This window comes from Solanum pennellii, chromosome 1 (genome assembly GCF_001406875.1).
Source record: "Solanum pennellii chromosome 1, SPENNV200".
Lineage (NCBI taxonomy): Eukaryota > Viridiplantae > Streptophyta > Magnoliopsida > Solanales > Solanaceae > Solanum > Solanum pennellii.
In genome coordinates, this window is record NC_028637.1 from 99,490,911 (window position 1) to 99,510,451 (window position 19,541).

General features: G+C 34.5%; 4 protein-coding genes across 5 annotated transcripts; 1 reads left to right on the forward strand and 3 right to left on the reverse strand.

Annotated features, from left to right (window-relative positions):
- On the reverse strand, positions 1-7,319 carry LOC107027996 (39S ribosomal protein L45, mitochondrial). The gene is made up of 12 exons (XM_015229082.2): positions 7,161-7,319; positions 6,904-6,944; positions 6,221-6,321; positions 5,426-5,503; positions 5,074-5,156; positions 4,186-4,237; positions 3,840-3,929; positions 3,634-3,702; positions 3,240-3,341; positions 2,294-2,362; positions 986-1,042; positions 1-502 (listed from the first exon to the last, which is right to left on the reverse strand). Exons 1-12 carry the CDS (start codon positions 7,229-7,231, stop codon positions 416-418), a joined length of 900 nt encoding a protein of 299 aa, XP_015084568.1. The 5' UTR covers positions 7,232-7,319; the 3' UTR covers positions 1-415.
- Positions 7,320-8,408: 1,089 nt separating this feature from the next.
- Positions 8,409-11,352, forward strand: LOC107005324 (UPF0603 protein At1g54780, chloroplastic). Its single transcript, XM_015203891.2, has 3 exons — positions 8,409-8,975; positions 9,166-9,358; positions 10,938-11,352. The coding sequence occupies exons 1-3, from the start codon at positions 8,547-8,549 to the stop codon at positions 11,183-11,185; spliced, it is 870 nt and encodes a 289-aa protein (XP_015059377.1). The 5' UTR covers positions 8,409-8,546; the 3' UTR covers positions 11,186-11,352.
- A 61-nt stretch (positions 11,353-11,413) lies between these two features.
- Positions 11,414-13,427, reverse strand: LOC107005316 (GDSL esterase/lipase At1g54790). Its single transcript, XM_015203880.2, has 5 exons — positions 13,115-13,427; positions 12,825-13,025; positions 12,567-12,733; positions 12,201-12,471; positions 11,414-11,806 (listed from the first exon to the last, which is right to left on the reverse strand). The coding sequence occupies exons 1-5, from the start codon at positions 13,350-13,352 to the stop codon at positions 11,538-11,540; spliced, it is 1,146 nt and encodes a 381-aa protein (XP_015059366.1). The 5' UTR covers positions 13,353-13,427; the 3' UTR covers positions 11,414-11,537.
- A 1,191-nt stretch (positions 13,428-14,618) lies between these two features.
- Positions 14,619-18,880, reverse strand: LOC107016264 (kinesin-like protein KIN-1). Of its 2 annotated transcripts, none has more exons than XM_015216756.2 (15): positions 18,663-18,880; positions 18,390-18,492; positions 18,242-18,285; positions 17,975-18,004; positions 17,777-17,899; positions 17,646-17,671; positions 17,445-17,526; positions 17,032-17,073; positions 16,919-16,952; positions 16,755-16,830; positions 16,472-16,691; positions 16,296-16,387; positions 15,830-15,944; positions 15,574-15,753; positions 14,619-14,904 (listed from the first exon to the last, which is right to left on the reverse strand). In XM_015216756.2, the coding sequence occupies exons 1-15, from the start codon at positions 18,774-18,776 to the stop codon at positions 14,806-14,808; spliced, it is 1,380 nt and encodes a 459-aa protein (XP_015072242.1). In that variant the 5' UTR covers positions 18,777-18,880; the 3' UTR covers positions 14,619-14,805. The 2 variants fall into 2 exon arrangements, with proteins under 2 accessions (XP_015072242.1, XP_027768245.1); XM_027912444.1 differs by having other exon boundaries at positions 16,472-16,694.
- Between the last annotated feature and the right edge of the window lie 661 nt (positions 18,881-19,541).

Genomic DNA, 19,541 nt, shown 5'->3' on the forward strand with positions numbered 1-19,541 from the left:
TATGAAACCAGACGAGATGTATTACTATTTACCAAGCAAAGAAGCAAGGAGTAAACTTCTTTTTACACAATTTTCACCAAGTCAAATGATAGATATTCCCTTAAATCACACTGACAACACTTTAAAACAAATACAAAAATCTAAAAATACATCTTTAAAGGTTTTCTTCTAAGAACGATTATTCAGGACCGCACCTGCTTATTAAGTCATAGAATGGCAGATACACAAGAATGAAGGAAATTTTCTGAATGGACTCCGGGATAAGGCACACAAAAGTACTCTTCGACCCATGAGGAAGTCCCAACTAATTAGCTTGAGAGAAACAAAGATATGTAGTGTCTAAGGATTGGATAGGTTACAAATCTTAGCATCTTACAAAATTGAAGTGTATCACTCCCTCTTCACAATAGTCTATCTAAACTTTGATTCGTCCACATAAACGCCAGTATGCTCCAGGATGGAAGAGAGACTTCTCAAAAACCCATATATCACGAACCAAGACCTGGATGGGGAGAAACAAATGAGAAAATAGTGTTTTCTACTACTATTGCATAGGCAATCACATAGTAGGTCTTGTTGATAAAATGCTTCACTCACATAACTACTATGATGGTGGAAAACTATAAATTTCAGCATCCCAAATATTAGCCCTAGCAGGGTCATCTGTGGTGACTTAGCAGCCCTTTACTAGATGCAACCAGGAATGCTGTTTTTTATGTTTGTCTTTTTTTTTTAAAAAAAAAAGAAGAAAATATAGAATGTTATAAGAGCCTTGCAAGGTAATCTTCTGGCATCCCAAATTCCCAATCCATATGTTAATATCCCAGATATATTTGTAAGATATGGAGCCATTAACTTAGACTCAATAACAAACTCTGGTTCAGTATTCATCAACTTTGGAGTGTAGAAAAGTGACTTTCTTCACAGAAATGTCGGATGGCTAAGTCAGTTGATCACTGCATTATACATAATGTCTATCACATACCTCCTTATTTCGATCTCCAGTGACAACAGCTCCTTTCCCATCATATGCCTCAAACTTCTGTAAAAAATAGCTTATATCAACATAGGATAATCATTTCTAATAATACTAGACTGCATTACCACAAAAGATGTGTTGGTCTTCTAAATTTTAAATATTAAAAGTAAAACCTGACACACTCGTGGAAACTAAACGAAGTTCCTATGGACTAGTAAGACATGAGAAAGGCTGTTCTCTTTTTCATTTACAAAATAATTTCGCTAAGGTGATATGATAAGGGTTTATTCCTTTTCTTATCCACAAGTGGCAGCAGGATCTCTTGGTTTTAAGGTAACGAGATAAGGGTTTATTCCTTTTCTCATCCACAAATAGCAGCAGGGTCTCTTAGTTTAAAGGTAACAAGATAAGGGTTCATTACTTTTCTTATCCATAAGCTGCAGCAGGATCTCTTAGTTTCAAGGTAAGACTGATATGACGCCAATAGAACTCTTTCCTTTTTTAGACTAATTTAACAACCATGAAAATTAACTTATCCTCACTTTTCATTATTATGCACTATCCACAGCATAAACATAATTGTCAAAACTCATGTTACAGAATCTGCAATCAGTTAATTTAAGTCCATTAAAGACAAGGAAGCACGTTCATCATCAACTAGAAGTCATTGACATTTGCTAGCACAGTATGGTTAGTGCATCTCTTTTGGGTATAGAGGCCGCTGGTTCATGAATAAGCTGCTAGAAACTAGAAAGTGATCTTCCAATACTCTTCTTTCTATGCCAGCAAGCAGGAATTTTCATGAGCTAAAATAGTCTATCAAAACAAGCAAGCAAATAAGTCAGTCATTGCCTACTGTCATGCCATGATTCAAGTTTGAGGTTGTGTTCGCAGAATCCTCTTTGGGTACTGGGGATATGAGAACACCAATCGGCACCTATTCACTTTCTTCTTTTCTCAAGTTACAATCAGAATGGTGACATTATCTTTTGCCCGAATTGTTTTTCCAAGTAATTCTCTATAAAATGGATGTCTTTGATTGCCATGTTGATTAGCAATAAACAAAGGTTATCCGCCAAGTGAAGTCTTAAAGATGTGGTAATATAGACAAATTATGCAGTTATTTTCTTTCTCAAAAAAAAAATTATGCAGCTATTTGAATCAACAGGACTGGATGTCAAATTTTACAACCGAATCAAGCATTACAATCATGAGATGCAGAAAACTTGAAACAGCTACAACACCATTGACAGGAGCGCCATCAGCATCAAATGAACTCAAAACAGAATATATTTAAATCATTGGCCAGCTTACCTGCTTAGCCAGAAACTCAAGTGTAAGCTGTATGAACACCTTACTCAGATCATTTCGATCAACACCAATCTGCAAAGAAGCAGCTACAGAGTTCCATCATTGCACAACTAAGAAGGGGCAAAAGTTCAAACGCCAAAACTTCCACACGGATAGTCACTTGGTGGATAGAAAATCTAAAGAGAATGAAATTCTTTTTACATGATAGAGGTTCCATTTGTTGTTATATTTCATAATATTCGTGAAAAGTGATTGAAGGGAGGCGAAGGATAAACAATTTAACAACAGAAAGAAAGAACACTTTCAGTTCACATTATCTTCGACATTATGAGCTCTCTACAGTTTGATTTCACCTAAAATATATAAGAAATACAACATATATAGTACCTGATATGGAAAACTGAGCAATTCAACAACTTCCAATATCAAGTAGCCTCTAGGGCTTTAATCGTTATCATCCCAGTTAAACTAGCACTCTCTCCCCAATCAATTATGTGGTAAGTTGGCAACATCATCTTAAGAAAAGATATAGGCAATAAGACAGGTACAAAAACTAAAAATATTATCAGAAGCTCTAGTACACAATTTCTTAAACCCTGATGTGCTTCGTTATCGACCCCATTGAATACAGTTTCTCCAAGAAAGACAATTTACCAAAACCAACATAGGAAGAAAATGTATGGAAGGGTCATCAGAAAAGGCTTTGCTGCTGAAAAAACAAATTAAAGAGACCAAAAATGTAGATCTATCCATCACATAGTGTAGCGTCCATCACAACCCGAGACAGAATTTATAAAGGGTCAGCATGAAAGGCTTTGCTCCTGACAAACCAAATAAGAGACACAAAATGTAGATCATACCACCTAGTGTCCTGGTAGTTACATAATGTTCCTACACATGCAAACCAACGCAGTTACAAGCTTAAGGATGGTTAAGGTTTGGTACTTGCCAATCGAGCTCGCAGAGTTCGCACTTTAACAATTGGTTCAATTAATTCCCAGTAGACAGTAGGCCACACTGATTCTCGTTGCTTGATCTCATTCTTGAGAGCCTGTCTTGTAAGACCAAGGGAAGAAATATGTCAAAGACTAGTTTTAAGTTTGAAGTGAGAAAAAGTGAATTAATTAAATAGCCATGACAAATATAGATAACTGTGGACCAATCCGACAGCCAACATGGTCTATGTATGAAAATTGAAGTGGTCCAAGATCCAGTCAGTACAAACAAGACCTAACCCATGCCAAAAGCATAATCTCATTGTTTCATCCAAACGACCAGGTTAAGCAGCAAGTTTGAAGGCTCAGTGTGAATTCAGAATAAAAATACCAGGTATAAGAACCTACAGAGTACATATGCTCCGTAACTAATTTCCTCAAAGTTCCCTTTCCTCCGTTTGCCATTTGGGTATTTATCTGAAAGGGGAAAGGCAGAAGTACATCCAAGTCAAATGCTGAACATAGAAAATGTAACTAGTAAACAGAAACAAGAGAACAACAATCACCCAAGAAGTCTAAAGTAATGAAAAAATAGAACAAAATCGAAATAACACCTCTTTGTATATGCTAACAGCTTCAGTATAGAACTGTTGTTTTGAATATCCAGCTTTTCGTAATTTAGCAATGGCGTATGCACTTTTTAGCTGCAAAGACAAATTTGATGAGTAAAGCTGATGATGACAATGAGATAAAGGACATATAATAGGAACTTTTCACAGTCACCCTTAAATAATCTCATTAATTTTCTATTATTAACCCCGAATCTAAGTGAAGGAACATGCTATGAGGGGTTAAAAACTGAAGAATATCAGCAGATCTTGAAACAATTTATTTTTGTGAAGTAGTCAAGTAGCAGAACAAATGGGTGTATATAGAATGTTCAGATGCACAAATAATTACCTCTGAAGTAAGATCCTCCTTTGTCCTTTTCCAACCATTTCTAGTGAAATACCTGGTATCAAGATTTGAAAAGCTAAATACAGGTTGTTTTGCATGATGGCGAAGTGTACATAACTCAAAATCACTGAATGAGCACAGCTACTATGACCTTTTTATGAGCATCACTACAAAAGAGATCTAAAACATTTCTTTGACAGACTTTAAGGAGTGTATGACCTGACCATGCTCCTTACATTCCCTACTTTGAATAAGACGTATTTTTATAAGGTAAAGTTTTATTGATAAACAGTACCAAGATAGTACTCCAGCAAGTACAAAGAGCAGGACTTGGTTTACATTACAGATACAAAGATTCTAACAAGTCCAGCATGTCATACATATTTAAATCAAAATCTACTTTCATCCAATAGTATAAATTTTGAATTACATATATATTTGACAACATGAATCATCTCTTTTTTGTCTTCAAAGCACCTCCTATTTCCACTTTGAACTAGACATTGTGAATAACTTAATATAAGTCCATTGATTTCTTATATGTTTCGGCAAACCAACCCCGTAAGAACTTACTAACTCATTTGTGCACCATGGTGCGTGTTGTCCATATTTAGCTTGCCTCAGTTTTCTCCACATTAAATTTTCTCCTTAGATACTGTCTTATGTGAGCATATACAATCCATCTTGTCCTAATCAATGCCAGTTTGTAACTAGAACAAAGAATTTGACGGTCCTAGACTGCCACACCAAAAGTTACCTAAATACCATGATAGTTCTCTCTGTTAGATATTTACTAGAACTGATTCCAGAGAAGGTCTCTTATATTTAGATATTAATCAGAAGAGCGAGCAACCAAAATCAATAGCCAATTGCATTAGAAGTCTTGCTTACCGCTTCCAGAATGGGATTTTCTCACGAGGGACATAAGGCTCATATATGATTCCAGGACTCAGCATAGACACTTTGACTGCTCCCTACAGACGGAAAACGTATAAAGCTTAAACGTTTATCCAACTTAATCATAAAATAAAATTTTCTTTTGACAAGAGAGGGTAGCTCAAGTGGAAAGCACACCTATCTCTAACCTTAAGGTTGTGGGTCCGAGTCACCAAGGGAGAAAATTACCACATCAAAAGAATAAGCTAAAGGCGGTAACAGAATAATGTGCTTAACATTAACAAGTAACAACCAAAATGAAACCAAGCATATTTATTCATCACTAGCAGAGTTCCAATTTTGTTACCATTTGCCGTGCTTGGGCTGGAGCTTTTGCTTTCGTTGTAACTGATCGCATGTAACCATAGCTTATTGGCTCCTGCGTCTAGACGAAAAGTGAAAGTGATGGGAGTAATCAAAGCTCTCATTCAGAAAATAAGGATATACAATTGCTACAAGGAAAACGATCAGGAGTATTGATTCCACTAGAAGAAAATGAGCAAACAAACAAGGACAATAGTACAGAAGAAATAGCAACAGATTAACTGATCAACAATTTCAAAATAATATTGAAACAGTTCAAAAGAGAAATTTGATCCATCTAATCGGTCTAAAAGAGATAAAGAACACAACATAAGAGTGCCAACCATCAATTGGGATTCCATAGACTCCACAGAAAATTCACCTCTTCTGCTGCGACACTCCCTTCAGAGTTCAGCCAAAACTTCCTTATTTCATGTGAAATAAGAAGAGGAGATAAAAGCTCTTGTTGAATTGGTTGGTGAACAGCATAAAAGAGAACTCTTACATCGGAGTTTAGGCTACTTAATATAAAAAATTATAAACTACTGTAATAACGAAAGTTTAGGTTAAAATAAAGTTATCTAATTTTTTGGTGTTCTTAGTTATAAAATTATTCATAAAAATTCTCTGGACTTCCAATATGCTCCACCAACAGTCAAACACAAGGTGCTTAAACCACTTGAGACAACTAATAGTGAAGAACAAGCTAAAACTTAGATAAAATGCTTGCAAAATTAATGTTACAAAAAGGAAATCTGCTTCTGAATACAATGGTGATATTTTTTCAAATCTAACTCACCGTAGTTGAACGGAGCATTATTTTATCACCAGATGTCCAGGGGATACCTCCATGGTCCTTATGCATGCAGGATGATATGCACCTCAGTGTGATATGTGGAACTGAACACCAAGAGTGGACAGTTTAACAAAGAAACATATTTGTTTCACTAACAGCTCAGAGTTCAAATTCTAAAAGGCAGAGAGGTCAACACGAAGAAAATGAAACAAGAAGGAAGAAAGTAAACTAATTGATCCAGAGAGAGAGGTCTTTCACCAAGTGAACAGGTCTTTATAGTAGATATATTATTCCATGGATGGAGGTCCGGCCATTTATATAAGCAAGACAATTGCTCCAGCACTTTGTATTGGATCACAAGAAAAGACTATTCAATTCATTACAGATGAGAGTTATCCCTCATAAGAACTGAAATGAAAATTGATAGGATAATCAGAAAACAACATATTTATTCCAACATGATGCAATTCAGCTACAAGTAGACCAGCTTAATTTACAGTTTCACATTGCAACCAATCTCATTAGTGAGAACAACGACCATAAAAAACAATTCATTCACCTATTCCACTTGTATCTTTCCATCAGCCTCTAAAGTCTAAACACAACCAAAATGAAGTAAATTTCAACAAACCCATTAGAGAAATAGAATATCAAATTCGCATTAGAAACTGAAAACATACACTTACCATTTGAAATAGATTTTGAATTGCTTCTTGAGCTGGCTAGCCTGCAGTATAAAAAAAAAAGAGTAAGATTTGATACAAAAGACACCTTTAAATACTTAAAAAAAACATTTTTTAATAAAAGGGAAAATGGGAAGATAGTTGTTTCGCTAATAAACTCGTTTTCGCTTGTAATCAAATATAACAAGTCTCTGGAATAACAATTTTATATGCATTATACGAATTTGAGTATAGAGATTATAATGAATTGAGCAACTTACAAGGTAGAGAAATCTCGAATTTCAACTGTTCTATAGATGTTTCGAAGCGTCTGCAATCGCCCTAAAGCCATTTGTGATCAAGGAGATTCAAGACGGAAATGGAGGTTTTGGAATTTGAGAAGAGGGTTTAAGGAAGATTTGTTTGCTGCTTCGCAGCATAAGTTAAGCTGGTAGTGCTTACCGTTTAATGACTGCCACTTGTCACCATTATTTTTTTAAAATTTTGGTTTTTGGTTTTACCCTTCTTTTCTTTTTTTCACCTGGTTACTCTTTTACGTGACCAAAAATAATGTCATTTTTTTAAAAAAAAAACACTCTATGTTTTTTAAAAAATAGTTAATTTGTCGTGGAACGGAATTTAAGAAAATAAAGAAAAAAATTTATTATTGTGCTAAAAAACTAAAGTTGGGTTAAATATACCAAAACATTTCTCCTCAAATTTAAGAAAAATGACTTTNTGGTTTAATTTGTCGTGGAACGGAATTTAAGAAAATAAAGAAAAAAATTTATTATTGTGCTCAAAAACTAAAGTTGGGTTAAATATACCAAAACATTTCTCCTCAAATTTAAGAAAAATGACTTTCCTTTCAAAATTTAGGAAAACAATTCTCAAAACTCTACTTCGTCTTTTAAATTTTTTTTCTTATCCCATACCCAACCGTTCCCAAAAAATATATTCACCAACCAAATATAAAAAAGAATTTTTAATTCACCAACTAAATTTGAAAAATAAGTTAAAAATTCACTTATTTTCCAAGAAATCTTATTACCTTATATGTCACATGAAAAATTGAAATAAAAATATTGCTCAAAAGAAAAAGGATTATTCTTCTTCAAATAAAATAAAAATAAAAGTAAATAATTCTTTTTTCAATGAAAGAAATAACTTTTTTTTAAAAAATATTTTTCAATGTTGATTAAAGAGTAGGAAAATATTTTATTTAAGTCGTGGTATATGAAAACTAATATTTTTCTCCCCAAGATAATGAAAGTGATGTATATTATTTAAGATACAGGATAATGTATTTTTAGTTGAAATGAACCGAACAACTTATAAATATTATATTATTTAAGATACAGGATAATGTATTTTTAGTTGAAATGAACCGAACAACTTATAAATACAATTTTTTTATGCTGGGATTATAAACATGCTGCAGAAAAGGAAAAGACCAGAATGTCCTTTGTGTTTCTCCATGGCCAAGAAAAACGTTATCCATACAAGATGAAGATTCAGCCACAACCAATGAAGGAGACACAACATAACACAACACAAACCACCCGAAATATGAACAAAAAACACATAGCCAGTGTCACACTGAGCAACAAAAACAACTTTTTCCTGTATTTTCTCACAAATTTTGATCTGTTACTGTTTCTCTTCCCATGGAAACCATTCTCTCCCCTCCTTTTTCTCCTCTCTTCAACCCCAAAACTTCCCTTTCAAAGCCTTTTCTTTCCCTTACTCACTTACCCAGATCAACTAAGCCAATTTGCTGTAGCCTCAGAAAACAGCATTCCCAGATTGAAAAACAATCTTTTTCAGTACCCAAAAGTTGGGTTTCTCATGTCCAGCAAGGATTAGCTGCTCTAGCTATTTCTTTAGCCCTTAATTTTTGTCCAGTTGTGTCTTCTGAGTCTGCATTGGCATCTGAATTTGATGTGTTAAATGAAGGGCCACCAAAGGACTCATATGTGGTTGATGATGCTGGTGTGCTTAGCAGGGTGACAAAGTCTGATTTGAAGGCATTGTTGTCAGATGTGGAGAAGAGAAAAGGCTTCCACATTAATTTCATCACTGTCCGCAAGCTCACTGTAATTTTTCTTCTCTTCTTTATCTTGAATTAGTCTATAATAGAAGAAAAGTTTTAATCTTTATGGTGATTTTCTACTTGATATGCTCTTAAGAGTACTTAAAGTGCTTTTGTGAATTCTTTTTTTGGAGAAACTTATGTGCTAGTAGACCTCAACCCTGTAACTATACTGAGACTTTTGTGTTTTGTAGAGCAAAGCTGATGCTTTTGAGTATGCTGATCAAGTTTTGGAGAAGTGGTATCCTAGTGTTGAACAAGGAAACGATAAGGGTATAGTTGTGCTTGTTACAAGTCAAAAGGAAGGCGCAATAACTGGTGGCCCTGATTTTGTAAAGGCCGTTGGAGATACTGTTCTTGATGCTACCGTCTCAGAGAACCTTCCAGGTAGGAAATACTTCCTCTTAGTTCCTTGTTGTTTGGGCACATTGATTAATTCTCTCATTGAGGTTGATTTCCAATGAATGGTTTATTGAAAACAGTGGCGATAAGTAAGATTCACAATCTTGGTAAGGACATGGAAGTATATTACAGAGAATTAGTATAATAGAGAATATTACTTTTCATAGATTATACTAGGTTTGAAAAGTCTAATTCTCTTCATCAACATTAACAATGGCATGTGAGTAATTTAGTGAGTTTGATAAATGCATGATTTTTGAGTTACTCTTAGATCTTAGCTTCTAGAAAAGCTGTCTCATTGCCATGTCTTTGGATTTAGAAACAGGCATAGAAACACAAACTCTGAACGAGTTTACCGTTTATATATTTTTAATTATCCAGAGACAATCTAATGGAGGAATAAGGATGTTTTTCTTAGTTATTCAGTTCATGCAATAAGAATTCTTTAGAAAGCAATCCTTCTGGTCCAAGAATTGATCATGATGTCGAAACTCTTGAGAAACTAGTATACTACCTGCTATGTCAATAACAACTAATAATCAGGTCTGCTAATAAAGGCGAAAAGACTAACTAGTGACTTGAAATAAGTCTGAAGTTATGGAATGAATAGCTTTTTGAAGAATAAATTCGATCTGATTGTCATCATTTTGGTTTGAGAAATGCACAATGGAAGAGGATGCTTGGCAGCTTAGAGACTAAGAGATCATACTACTCCTGTTGTTTTAGCTCGTCATTAATGATAGTGTTAATTAGTACCCTTCCAGTATGTGTTGTGAAAGCTATGGGGTTGAGAACTCTTTGCTTGCTACTTTTATTTACTTTGCGAGTTTTCACCGCTTCATTCCTTAATTTCCCTCTTTCATTGGTCCATGGGGCTCATTAGTATTCATAGACTTGCAGTACATTTCTATGAGGCAACCTTGATTAGAAGTCAAAAGAAGAATGTACAAGATTTCTCTTTTTCATGCANTTTTATTTACTTTGCGAGTTTTCACCGCTTCATTCCTTAATTTCCCTCTTTCATTGGTCCATGGACTTGCAGTACATTTCTATGAGGCAACCTTGATTAGAAGTCAAAAGAAGAATGTACAAGATTTCTCTTTTTCATGCATTTTTAGCTTTTTAGGAGAGAAAGTGGATAATATTCACACTTCCAATAAACTGGAATGAAATGTATTTGTTTTGGAGCATTCTCCTTAAATTGTCTATTTCTCGAGGTTAAACCCCAGGCCCAAATGTTTCGTCCAATTATTTACAAATTGAGAATGCAGCGTCTGAATGTCATTATTAGTGCTAATGTTGGTATGAAAAGTCTCTTAATCAAGAAAAAGGGGGTTCAGATGCATGGATTTAGATTTTTTTTTGGATAAACCAAATTTGGGAAGGTTTACACAGCACCGCATGCTTTTTCTCCATGCAGATGACCATTTTGATAAAGTATTATCTGTCTAGACTACTCATTTTATAAATATGGGAGAAGTGGCGACCCCAGAACAATTTTGTTTTGTTTCATAATGGAAGTACACTAATGCTCTTGATTCTGATGGTGGTTTCAATTTTGTAGTCTTGGCTACTGAAGAGAAGTACAATGAAGCAGTTTTCAGCACTGCCAGACGTCTTGTTGCAGCCATTGATGGCCTTCCTGATCCTGGTGGTCCCCAACTCAAGGATAACAAAAGAGAGTCCAATTTTAAATCCAGAGAGGAAACTGATGAGAAAAGAGGACAATTCACACTTGTGGTTGGTGGGCTGTTAGTGATTGCTTTCGTTGTTCCTATGGCTCAATACTATGCATATGTTTCAAAGAAGTGAACTGTCTGATTCTGGGAAATTACATTTTCGTGAGATTTGAGTAAGCATGTATATTGTCGTGTACAAAATGGTCCATTCGGAAATGACTGATTCATGAGATATTTAAAAAGGATAAATATGAAGATTTGGACCTCTCCTAACATAACGGATACTACCATTTCTTTTTATAAGAAGTAGATAAAACTTTCCTGTTGCATCGCTGATAATGTAAAGGGTTATTTTTAGTGGTATCAGTCATGACATGATCCATAAGTTCTATATTTTCAAGAATCCATGGGAGTGTTGAATTTCTTTAGTAAATTATAATATATAAGTTCACAGAGAATAAAACAATGAGAAGCATGTTAGTTCCTCAGAACTTTAGTTTGAGAAGGAAAGGCATCTTGTCTGCGAAGGGTGGATCAGAGTATTTCCCAGTGAGAATTTGTGAGGCGACAAACTGGTTTGCAGTTTCTGTGTAGTGAATTCCATCCCAATTGATATATTCACTACTGTCATTGCATGCTTTGGCAGTGACATTGTTTCCATCCAACACCTTTGTCTGACCACAGGCAATCCTGCTGTCATAGTTGAGTGGAGGTCCTCCATATCCACAGCAAGCCATTAGTGGCTGCTCAAATCCTGCAAGGTGTAAATGCAAAGTACCAAGTGTTATATTAATTATTTTCTTCTACAATTTAATGAGAGTGCACTTTGTGGAAACTCTCGTCCTGCTTTGGTTTCCTCTAAGTTGAAGTACAATCAAGTTATCATGATGGCAAAAGTATGTTTCTCAGCTGTGTTTATCAGAAGAAGTTCTAAAGCCAAATCAAGAAAGCAAAGGCACCATATCTCCTCCACTCATGGCCTTCCAGATGAAGAACACAGTGGACGCACTGCAGTTCTTCTCAATAAAGTTCATATGATATTGGTGGAACAATTTCACTTTATATCTCATGAATTCTAAAATCACAAAGAAACTGCATAATGCAATCTTCTTTTTGGCATTTGCGAGTAAAGAAACTTAGTAACTTACCATTTCGGGAATAATTTGCTATCAGATTAGACTTGATGGAAAAAATATCAACATGAGTGATATTTGCATCTGAATACTGGCCCTGAAGCTTCTTGCAGAGGGCGTAAAGCTGCAGGTTCAAAAGTTTTGCAGCTTGATTATGTGAGCTAACACATCCTAGCTCATCCAACTTTGATACATCAGTTCCAAATTTGGCTATATTCTGACCTAAGCACCCCAATGGACCTGTATTATGAACCCAGAAATTCCTGGCCCCTAGGTCATACAATCTCTGTGATGTCAAAGAGGAAGTAGAAATGAGGTTACAACTTGCAATTGATAACCAGTACAGAAAAATCTGCGTAAATTTCTGTTATAAGAATTGACCTTGACACCATCTTCAAATCCTGAAAGAATAGTTGGAATTGAAGCTAGAATTTGATCTAATGTCTTGGAGTAAAATCCACCAGCAAGATCATTCTGGCCTATGTCGAACATATAAAGCCCTTTCTGGAAAAAATCTTGAGCTGGAAGGTACTTATCATATTTCCTAGCTGCAAAGAAAATCAATAAAATCTCACAAGATATAGAGGATTCTGATATATGCAAATGAGCCCTCATTATCAGAAACATGATCAAACTTACTCTTTGCCTGAATTTCAGAAACCCGATTCTTGAACCTTAAAAACTGCGCAACTTGAATCCCAAATGAAAAAGGGCTAACAGATGATGCAGTGGCAGGAAGTATAGTTGAACCAGCAGCTGCAAAGTTGGCTCCTTTTTTGAAACTCGGTGCAGCAACGGAGTCTAAATAGGAGTTCAAGAATGGCAGGTCCATTGCATCCACTGCAACAAAAATCCATTAAAAAAAAGGTATATCAATATAACCTTCAAAGTAAATCCAAAAAAACGGTAATTTGAAGTGGGAATCTTACTCAAGAAATCGATGATTAGTCGGCCATCACAGAACCTCCCAGATGGATTCTTGAAATAAGTTTGTCCATTAGGTGGCTCTAGGCGATCACCAACGCCAGCAACTAGACCTCCTGTATCAGAATTTGAATCACCAAAGTTGAAGACTGCAGGGTAATTGAAATCTATGGTATTAGCCAAGGGCAAGCAGATGAAGATAAGGACAAGAATGTGAAGGACACAAGTGGTTGAAGAAGCCATGTTTTTTTGCCCTTTTGACAAAAAGTTGGCATTTTTATCCTCTTAAAATAAGATGTGTTGGGCTTTTTTGCTTCAATTTCAAGTTGTCTTTGAAATGTGGGAAAGGCTAAAAGATTGTGAATTGGTTGTTGTTCAATTACTTTCATATCCTTCAATGAATGGATGCTATGATTAGAAGTGTTTCCATTAATGAGAAAACAGATTTGATTAGGACATTTTCCTTGTCATCTAACTGGTAAAAAGTTGTCCTTTTTCTAATGTTATTTTCTCTAACCTCTGATAATGTAACTCAACTGAGAAAAATTATGCAACATCGTTCTGTGACAGAGACATTTTCATTTCCGATATCATGTTTAACTCAATCTTGGTCAGACATGTACATGTGAAAGTTTCTTGTCTTCAACGTGTATATATACTACAGCTGTCCCGAAAATTTCGGAATATGAGGATCAAACTGACTAATGTTCGGTGTGAATTTGTATATAGAATCTAAAAAAAAATAAAATATTTACGTATTTAAAAAATATGTATAAGGTATGGAATTTATAAGTTACAACTATTAACAATTCAAAATATTTAGAAAGTAATTTAAAAAATGAAATCAAAGAAAAAATATCTTTTGACTGTCTTGGACTTTCGAAGTGTAATATTTATTTATTTCTTCTTTTAAAGGTATATTTAGTTGGTAGATCTAAATTGAAAAAGTAACAAAGAATAAGAACATTAGGTGAAGGTCAGACATGTTTTAGTAAGCAATTCAAATTATTCCACTAATGGAATCGATGCTTATTTAATTAGAGGTTAGCTCGAATAATTGACATCCCTAACGGCCATGCATACAGTATATTTGTCTAAGCGTTAGTGATATTCTATATTTCTTTCAAGTTGGTTTACATTTATAATTGTGATCCCTCATTGTTAATCTCATTACTAGATTAGCCGACTGTTTCCATATTAGTCGAGCCAAGGGATGAGGGATACCAGATGGTTTAATTGGAAAAAGAACACATTTAACTAACAAAAAAATCATAGTAATAGAAAAACCTTTAGAATAAAAAATTGCATGGTCTTGAACACCCTGGTGATTTACAAATCTAATGATTCCTAATGCGTTGAACAGTGGTAATTTTAATACCTTGTATCATTAATCTCAGTGGCAACAACACAAAAGAGAACACAAAGGGCATTTTTGGCTCAAGATAATATTGCTTTTAAAAATAAACTGGAGTACTGTGAAAATTAGAAATCTCAAAAAGCAAAGGCAAATGGGCCCAAAAAACTTCAATCCTTCCTGAAAGCAAAATGGGAAGTTGCTTCCACGAATTGCTAACTTTTAAGGCTTCCTTTACATGTCCAAAAAATGAAAGTGTCATGAGATGACAAGTAACCTATTATCGAATCCAATATTCATGTCTTAAATGCAGTCTTTAAAAATGAAGGTCCATAATTACAATCAGAGAATGAAGCAGAGTGACCTTCTTTCGAGTTGATGTTGATAAAACTCTTCAGAAACTTTCAAGCTGGCCTTAAGAGCGACGTTCTCCATTTTCATCTGTAAAATGATTGACACAACAGCACAATCAAAATGAAGCTCCATACCATTAGGAAAACTCATCTAGTAAAGAAATTGTGATCAAGTGAAAAAGCTTGTGGATGGTTTTTGACTCTGCACTCGGTCCATAATCTAAGTAGAATTCTAATCATATTTCTTACCTACATTTGTTCTTTGTTCTATCCAATAGATAATGTCTAAGACTGTATGTGGATCGTAAACTATAACATCAATCTTTTGCTGGAATTTTCAAAAAGATTGAAAGGTTAAAAATGTGAAGGACATTATACAGTATATACAAGGTAATCATATATGTGTTTTCTAATTTTCTCAATTTCACTTTCTTTAGGTATAGCTGGAGAGCTTTCATTCTTTTCTAAAATCCAGCAGAAGAATCCTCTCCCAGGAAGTGTTGGAACTCAAAAAATATAAAGCAGAATTCCTTCCCAACCTACTTCATGAAGCCTTTGCTGATTACATAATCTTTCTGGAAAAATCCTTCATAGGTATTCCAGCAAACACATTCAGTATTCATATCAAGCCCGACAGAAGAGCTTTTCAACTATTCACTGATTTATTAAACAAAAGAGCAAATGAAAAGAAAGCAGTGAAATCAAATTGAATAAAACCCTATTTATACCAGTGAACTCAGATGTATGCATCTCTTACCTTCTCTACACCAGTACTCAGCTCTTCCACGGCTTTATGCAATGATGAGATTGTCCTTGATGTAACATCTTCATATGCGGCATCTATCTCGTCAATTGAATTGGGATCAAAGAAAATTCCCTCCAGTACAAATAATTTCTCAAGCAATAGGACATCATCGTCAGTCATTCTCTCTCTCAGCTATGTAAATCAGATTATTAGCTTATAGTACAGTAACCAAGGATAGCTTAAATTATATGAACCAAGCAAATCAAACCTTGGCCAATATTCTCTCCCTGGACTCGTCTACATAAGTATAGACTGTGGCATCCTTGGTATTGTCTAGATCTTCCTTGCAACTAACATGTACTGATGCCTTTACATGCTTTGCTCTGCTTGAAAGGACAGAAACTAGAACTTAAGATCCTTACTTTACATGTACTGACCAGCACCAAATATTGATCAACATGGTAAGCTTTTCAAAAACCAAGGCTTTAACTTACAAGTAAAACTAGGTTATACCCAATGGAATGTAAATTGAAGGGAGACCAAAACATGAGAAGAAACTATAATGCTAACAAATGAAATAAAAGAATACTAAAATGAAATCCATAAATTCCAAAGATGTATAGAACTAACAGGGGTCTTACAAAATTTCTCTTTTTTCCTTTGTGCATTATGTTCCTCATTGTTCCCTTCTTGACTCTATGACAAGAACTTCAAATAAAACTAAGTTTACATACCTAGCACCAAATCGCAGGGTGGAGAGGCTCTCTGAAGAATTGGAAGGGCTTGGAGAGCAACAGCAAAGTAATGCAGTCTGAGAGCATCCACCCTGCAAATCATAGTGTAGCTGGTCATCAATCATCAACGTAGGCTGAAAGTATGGAGAAAATGGAGTTCAGGAAGTGGAACTAACAAGAGCATCTTGTAGGATCCGAGTGAGCTTAGAATCACGATAAGGAATATGAGTTGGTTTTCCTGGAGTGCTGCTAGTCATGGCATTTATCACTTTCCCAAGTGCTGTGAGGGACTGATTGATGGTCTTTGCTTCTTCAAGAATTTTACCTTCAGCTCCAGTCTTCTCAACTTTTTCTGACCCCGCCAAGTCTACGAGTATCAGCTTTCCAAATTTGGTCCTACTTTGAAATTCAAATATTTAGGATAGGTCTTTCAAGTTTCAACCTATTGAGAGATAATACCTTTTATCCTTTGTAAGATCTTGGTGGACGGTAAATATGTAGAGGCAATGGCTTCTGCTGCTCGACATATTCATTTCTGGACTGTTAAAATATTTTAACAAAGAATAAATATGTTAAAGGAAGAAATTTTGTTTACAAGATGCACAGAATGAGGCTAAGGATACGTGTTTCTCCGACTGCTCTATTAGCTATCCCACTCTGCAACATGAACAGCCATATCAGAACCGAAATGTATAAAATGCTTCATATGGAAACACATCATCTCATTTTCCCTTACAGACAAGCTTTGCAATGCTTCTGCAGAGTTGGATATAGCTACCTGGAAAACAATTTAAGATTCTGCGGGATTTAGAAATTTCCAAGGAAAACTAAAATAAAAAACAAAATAGATATAGCATTTTAGTTATAAATCAAGGACAAGTAGATTTTTTCGCATAAATTTTGTTGTTTCTGAAAGTCAAAAGGTTTAGCACTTATTCAGGCTTCCAACATATCAAGCCAGCTAACTGTTTTGGTTGATAGTTTTTGAGTACTTCAATTTATGCTGGAAGCCAGAGGACTATTGAGGATAATGCAGCATAAATCCAAATAGACAATACCAGGTTATGTTGAGCATATTGCATGCTTGAAAACTAAAACAGTATAACAATTTGAGGGAAAAAATGAAAGAAAGGTGCTGATGAGTCTTACTTCTGTTGCTCCATTTAGAACAATTCCATGAACTTTACTCTCTTTTATTTGTATGTTGTCCTTCGATAAATCAAAGAGATCTCTGAGAGAAATTGATATAACTTAAAAGGCATGCTTATGGACATAGCCAAATTGAGTTAAAGCAATAGATATGGATCAATAGAATCTCCTCAGGTACAAGTACTGGTCAGTGACACAAACCTTACTTTCTCCATGTAGATCTCTACCTGTAAGAGTAAGAAATTTCCTTAGTAGAGATTAAAGAAACATAGCATTTGCCATACAAAAGGTTGAAATCAATAACAATAACATCCTAATCAACAAATTGTCACCATTGATAATTTGATTGTGTATTTGCTAGGTTTCTCTGAATTCGTTATGGCCTCAAAAAGCCCATCCACCACTCTCCGCAATAGGCCTTTCTTCTTGCTTTCACAATCTACAATGCTTGGTCCCTAAAGCCAACAGAGTCAACAATGAACTAATAGTCCATAAAACACAGATTTATGAATGTTGTAAAATCATTTTACCTCCATGCTATATGTCTTTCCTGCTCCTGTCTGAGAAAACATCAAAAGAATAAAAGAATAGCCAACGAAAAATACAAAAAGGAAAAGAACTTTCTCCTACTGTAATCATTAATAATTCAACACTAGGAATTGAGTGATGTCTTTGTTCTCATATTTCTGCAGTTCATCCTTCACTAATAGGACTCAGTATTTGTACTGAAAATCTTCCATTCACATATTAAAATTGCAGGCATGCTTACATAAAAAAGGCTGTAATCAAGCATTTACCTGACCATAAGTGATAATTGTACCGTTTATTGCATCTAGGGCACCTTTTTTCACCATCATCAGGACAACGAAAATTCTAAGTGAGAAGATCAACTGAATTTTAAATTCTCTTAGTTTCTATAATAACTCTCACGAAATTCAATTGTACCTTGGACTATAGGCAGAGCTAGAAATTCATATATATCAGCTTGTTCAGATCCTTGATAGAAAACTCTGTCGAAGGTAAAATCAAATTCCTGTTCCTTCTCATCCTGTAATGATGTTACAAAATCAACTAAAGTAGTAAAACCTCATTCTGAATAGCTAATACGAAGATTAAGTAGTGCACTTCCACGTTTTCGTAATACATACACAGACTTCGCATTTGATTTGAAATTAACAGAAAAATCAATACAGGAAACAGAGATTTGAGCTTTAAAACCTTGACTATGAAGGACTCAGAGTTAATTCCTTGAACAGAGACAGCATCGCCGAACTCAGATAGTTCCTTCGAATTTAGAGGCCTGAATAACACACAAACTTTCATAGTAGACATTTTAAAGCTGATCAACGATCAATCAATTAAAAAAAAAGATCTATGTATACTCGTATTTGATCAACAACGCTATGAAGATTTTCCCGCCAAAAGAGCTTCGAGAACAGAAGGGAAATGGCCTAGAAACACCTCTTGGTGTTTATTTATAGTAGTAAAAGTAAAAGTATAAGATTTTGGAAACTCCGGTTATTTCTTTCTTTACGTGACAATTTTGTCGATTTCAATTTAAGACTAACCCAAATTACTCCATTCATTTCATCTCAAATATAATTGATTTGATTATAAATTTTTTATATTTAAATTTTTTTTTATTTTAATTTATGTAATATTATTTTTTTTTAGTATAATTCAAAAAAAAAGTAATTTAATTTTAAAATTTTCATTTTTAACTTTGATGAAATGATTTATATAGTCATATAAATATTTAGTATACTCTATGTGAAGACGAGAGTATAACTATCTATTTGTTTACAAAAACATCACATAAAAACTCGAGTCAATTTTCTCTATAATAAATTGAGTGTTATTAATATACATGCTTCAACTTGCAGAGGAGTGTCACAGAATATATATATACTTGTTTCCTAAATCCTAATATTTACAAAGTTATAGATACCATAAATATAGAAAAAAATTGTAATTGTAAAGAAAATGACAAAAATGGATAGAAAAATTCATTCAAGACTTGGATAGCTCACTCTCCTTAAGGAAATTCAAGCCCAATGTTGCATAATTTACGTGGATTCAATATTATACCTTTTGATT

What these genes read in the sequence shown, in the direction of transcription:
- LOC107016264 (XM_027912444.1), bottom strand. Translation starts at nt 18,776, where the DNA reads ATGTCTACTATGAAAGTTTGTGTGTTATTCAGGCCTCTAAATTCGAAG. An exon ending in GAAAGACATATAGCATGGAG is followed by an intron (nt 17,900 to 17,974) that starts GTAAAATGATTT and finishes TGTTGGCTTTAG; the next exon opens with GGACCAAGCATTGTAGATTG. An exon ending in GGATCCTACAAGATGCTCTT is followed by an intron (nt 16,388 to 16,471) that starts GTTAGTTCCACT and finishes TATGATTTGCAG; the next exon opens with GGTGGATGCTCTCAGACTGC.
- LOC107005316 (XM_015203880.2), bottom strand. Translation starts at nt 13,352, where the DNA reads ATGGCTTCTTCAACCACTTGTGTCCTTCACATTCTTGTCCTTATCTTC. An exon ending in ACTAATCATCGATTTCTTGA is followed by an intron (nt 13,026 to 13,114) that starts GTAAGATTCCCA and finishes TTTTTGTTGCAG; the next exon opens with TGGATGCAATGGACCTGCCA. An exon ending in TTCTGAAATTCAGGCAAAGA is followed by an intron (nt 12,734 to 12,824) that starts GTAAGTTTGATC and finishes TTTTCTTTGCAG; the next exon opens with CTAGGAAATATGATAAGTAC.
- LOC107005324 (XM_015203891.2), top strand. Translation starts at nt 8,547, where the DNA reads ATGGAAACCATTCTCTCCCCTCCTTTTTCTCCTCTCTTCAACCCCAAA. An exon ending in TCACTGTCCGCAAGCTCACT is followed by an intron (nt 8,976 to 9,165) that starts GTAATTTTTCTT and finishes TGTGTTTTGTAG; the next exon opens with AGCAAAGCTGATGCTTTTGA. An exon ending in CGTCTCAGAGAACCTTCCAG is followed by an intron (nt 9,359 to 10,937) that starts GTAGGAAATACT and finishes TCAATTTTGTAG; the next exon opens with TCTTGGCTACTGAAGAGAAG.
- LOC107027996 (XM_015229082.2), bottom strand. Translation starts at nt 7,231, where the DNA reads ATGGCTTTAGGGCGATTGCAGACGCTTCGAAACATCTATAGAACAGTT. An exon ending in TTCAAAATCTATTTCAAATG is followed by an intron (nt 6,322 to 6,903) that starts GTAAGTGTATGT and finishes CTTGGTGTTCAG; the next exon opens with TTCCACATATCACACTGAGG. An exon ending in GAACTCTGCGAGCTCGATTG is followed by an intron (nt 2,363 to 3,239) that starts GCAAGTACCAAA and finishes GCTTCTTTGCAG; the next exon opens with ATTGGTGTTGATCGAAATGA.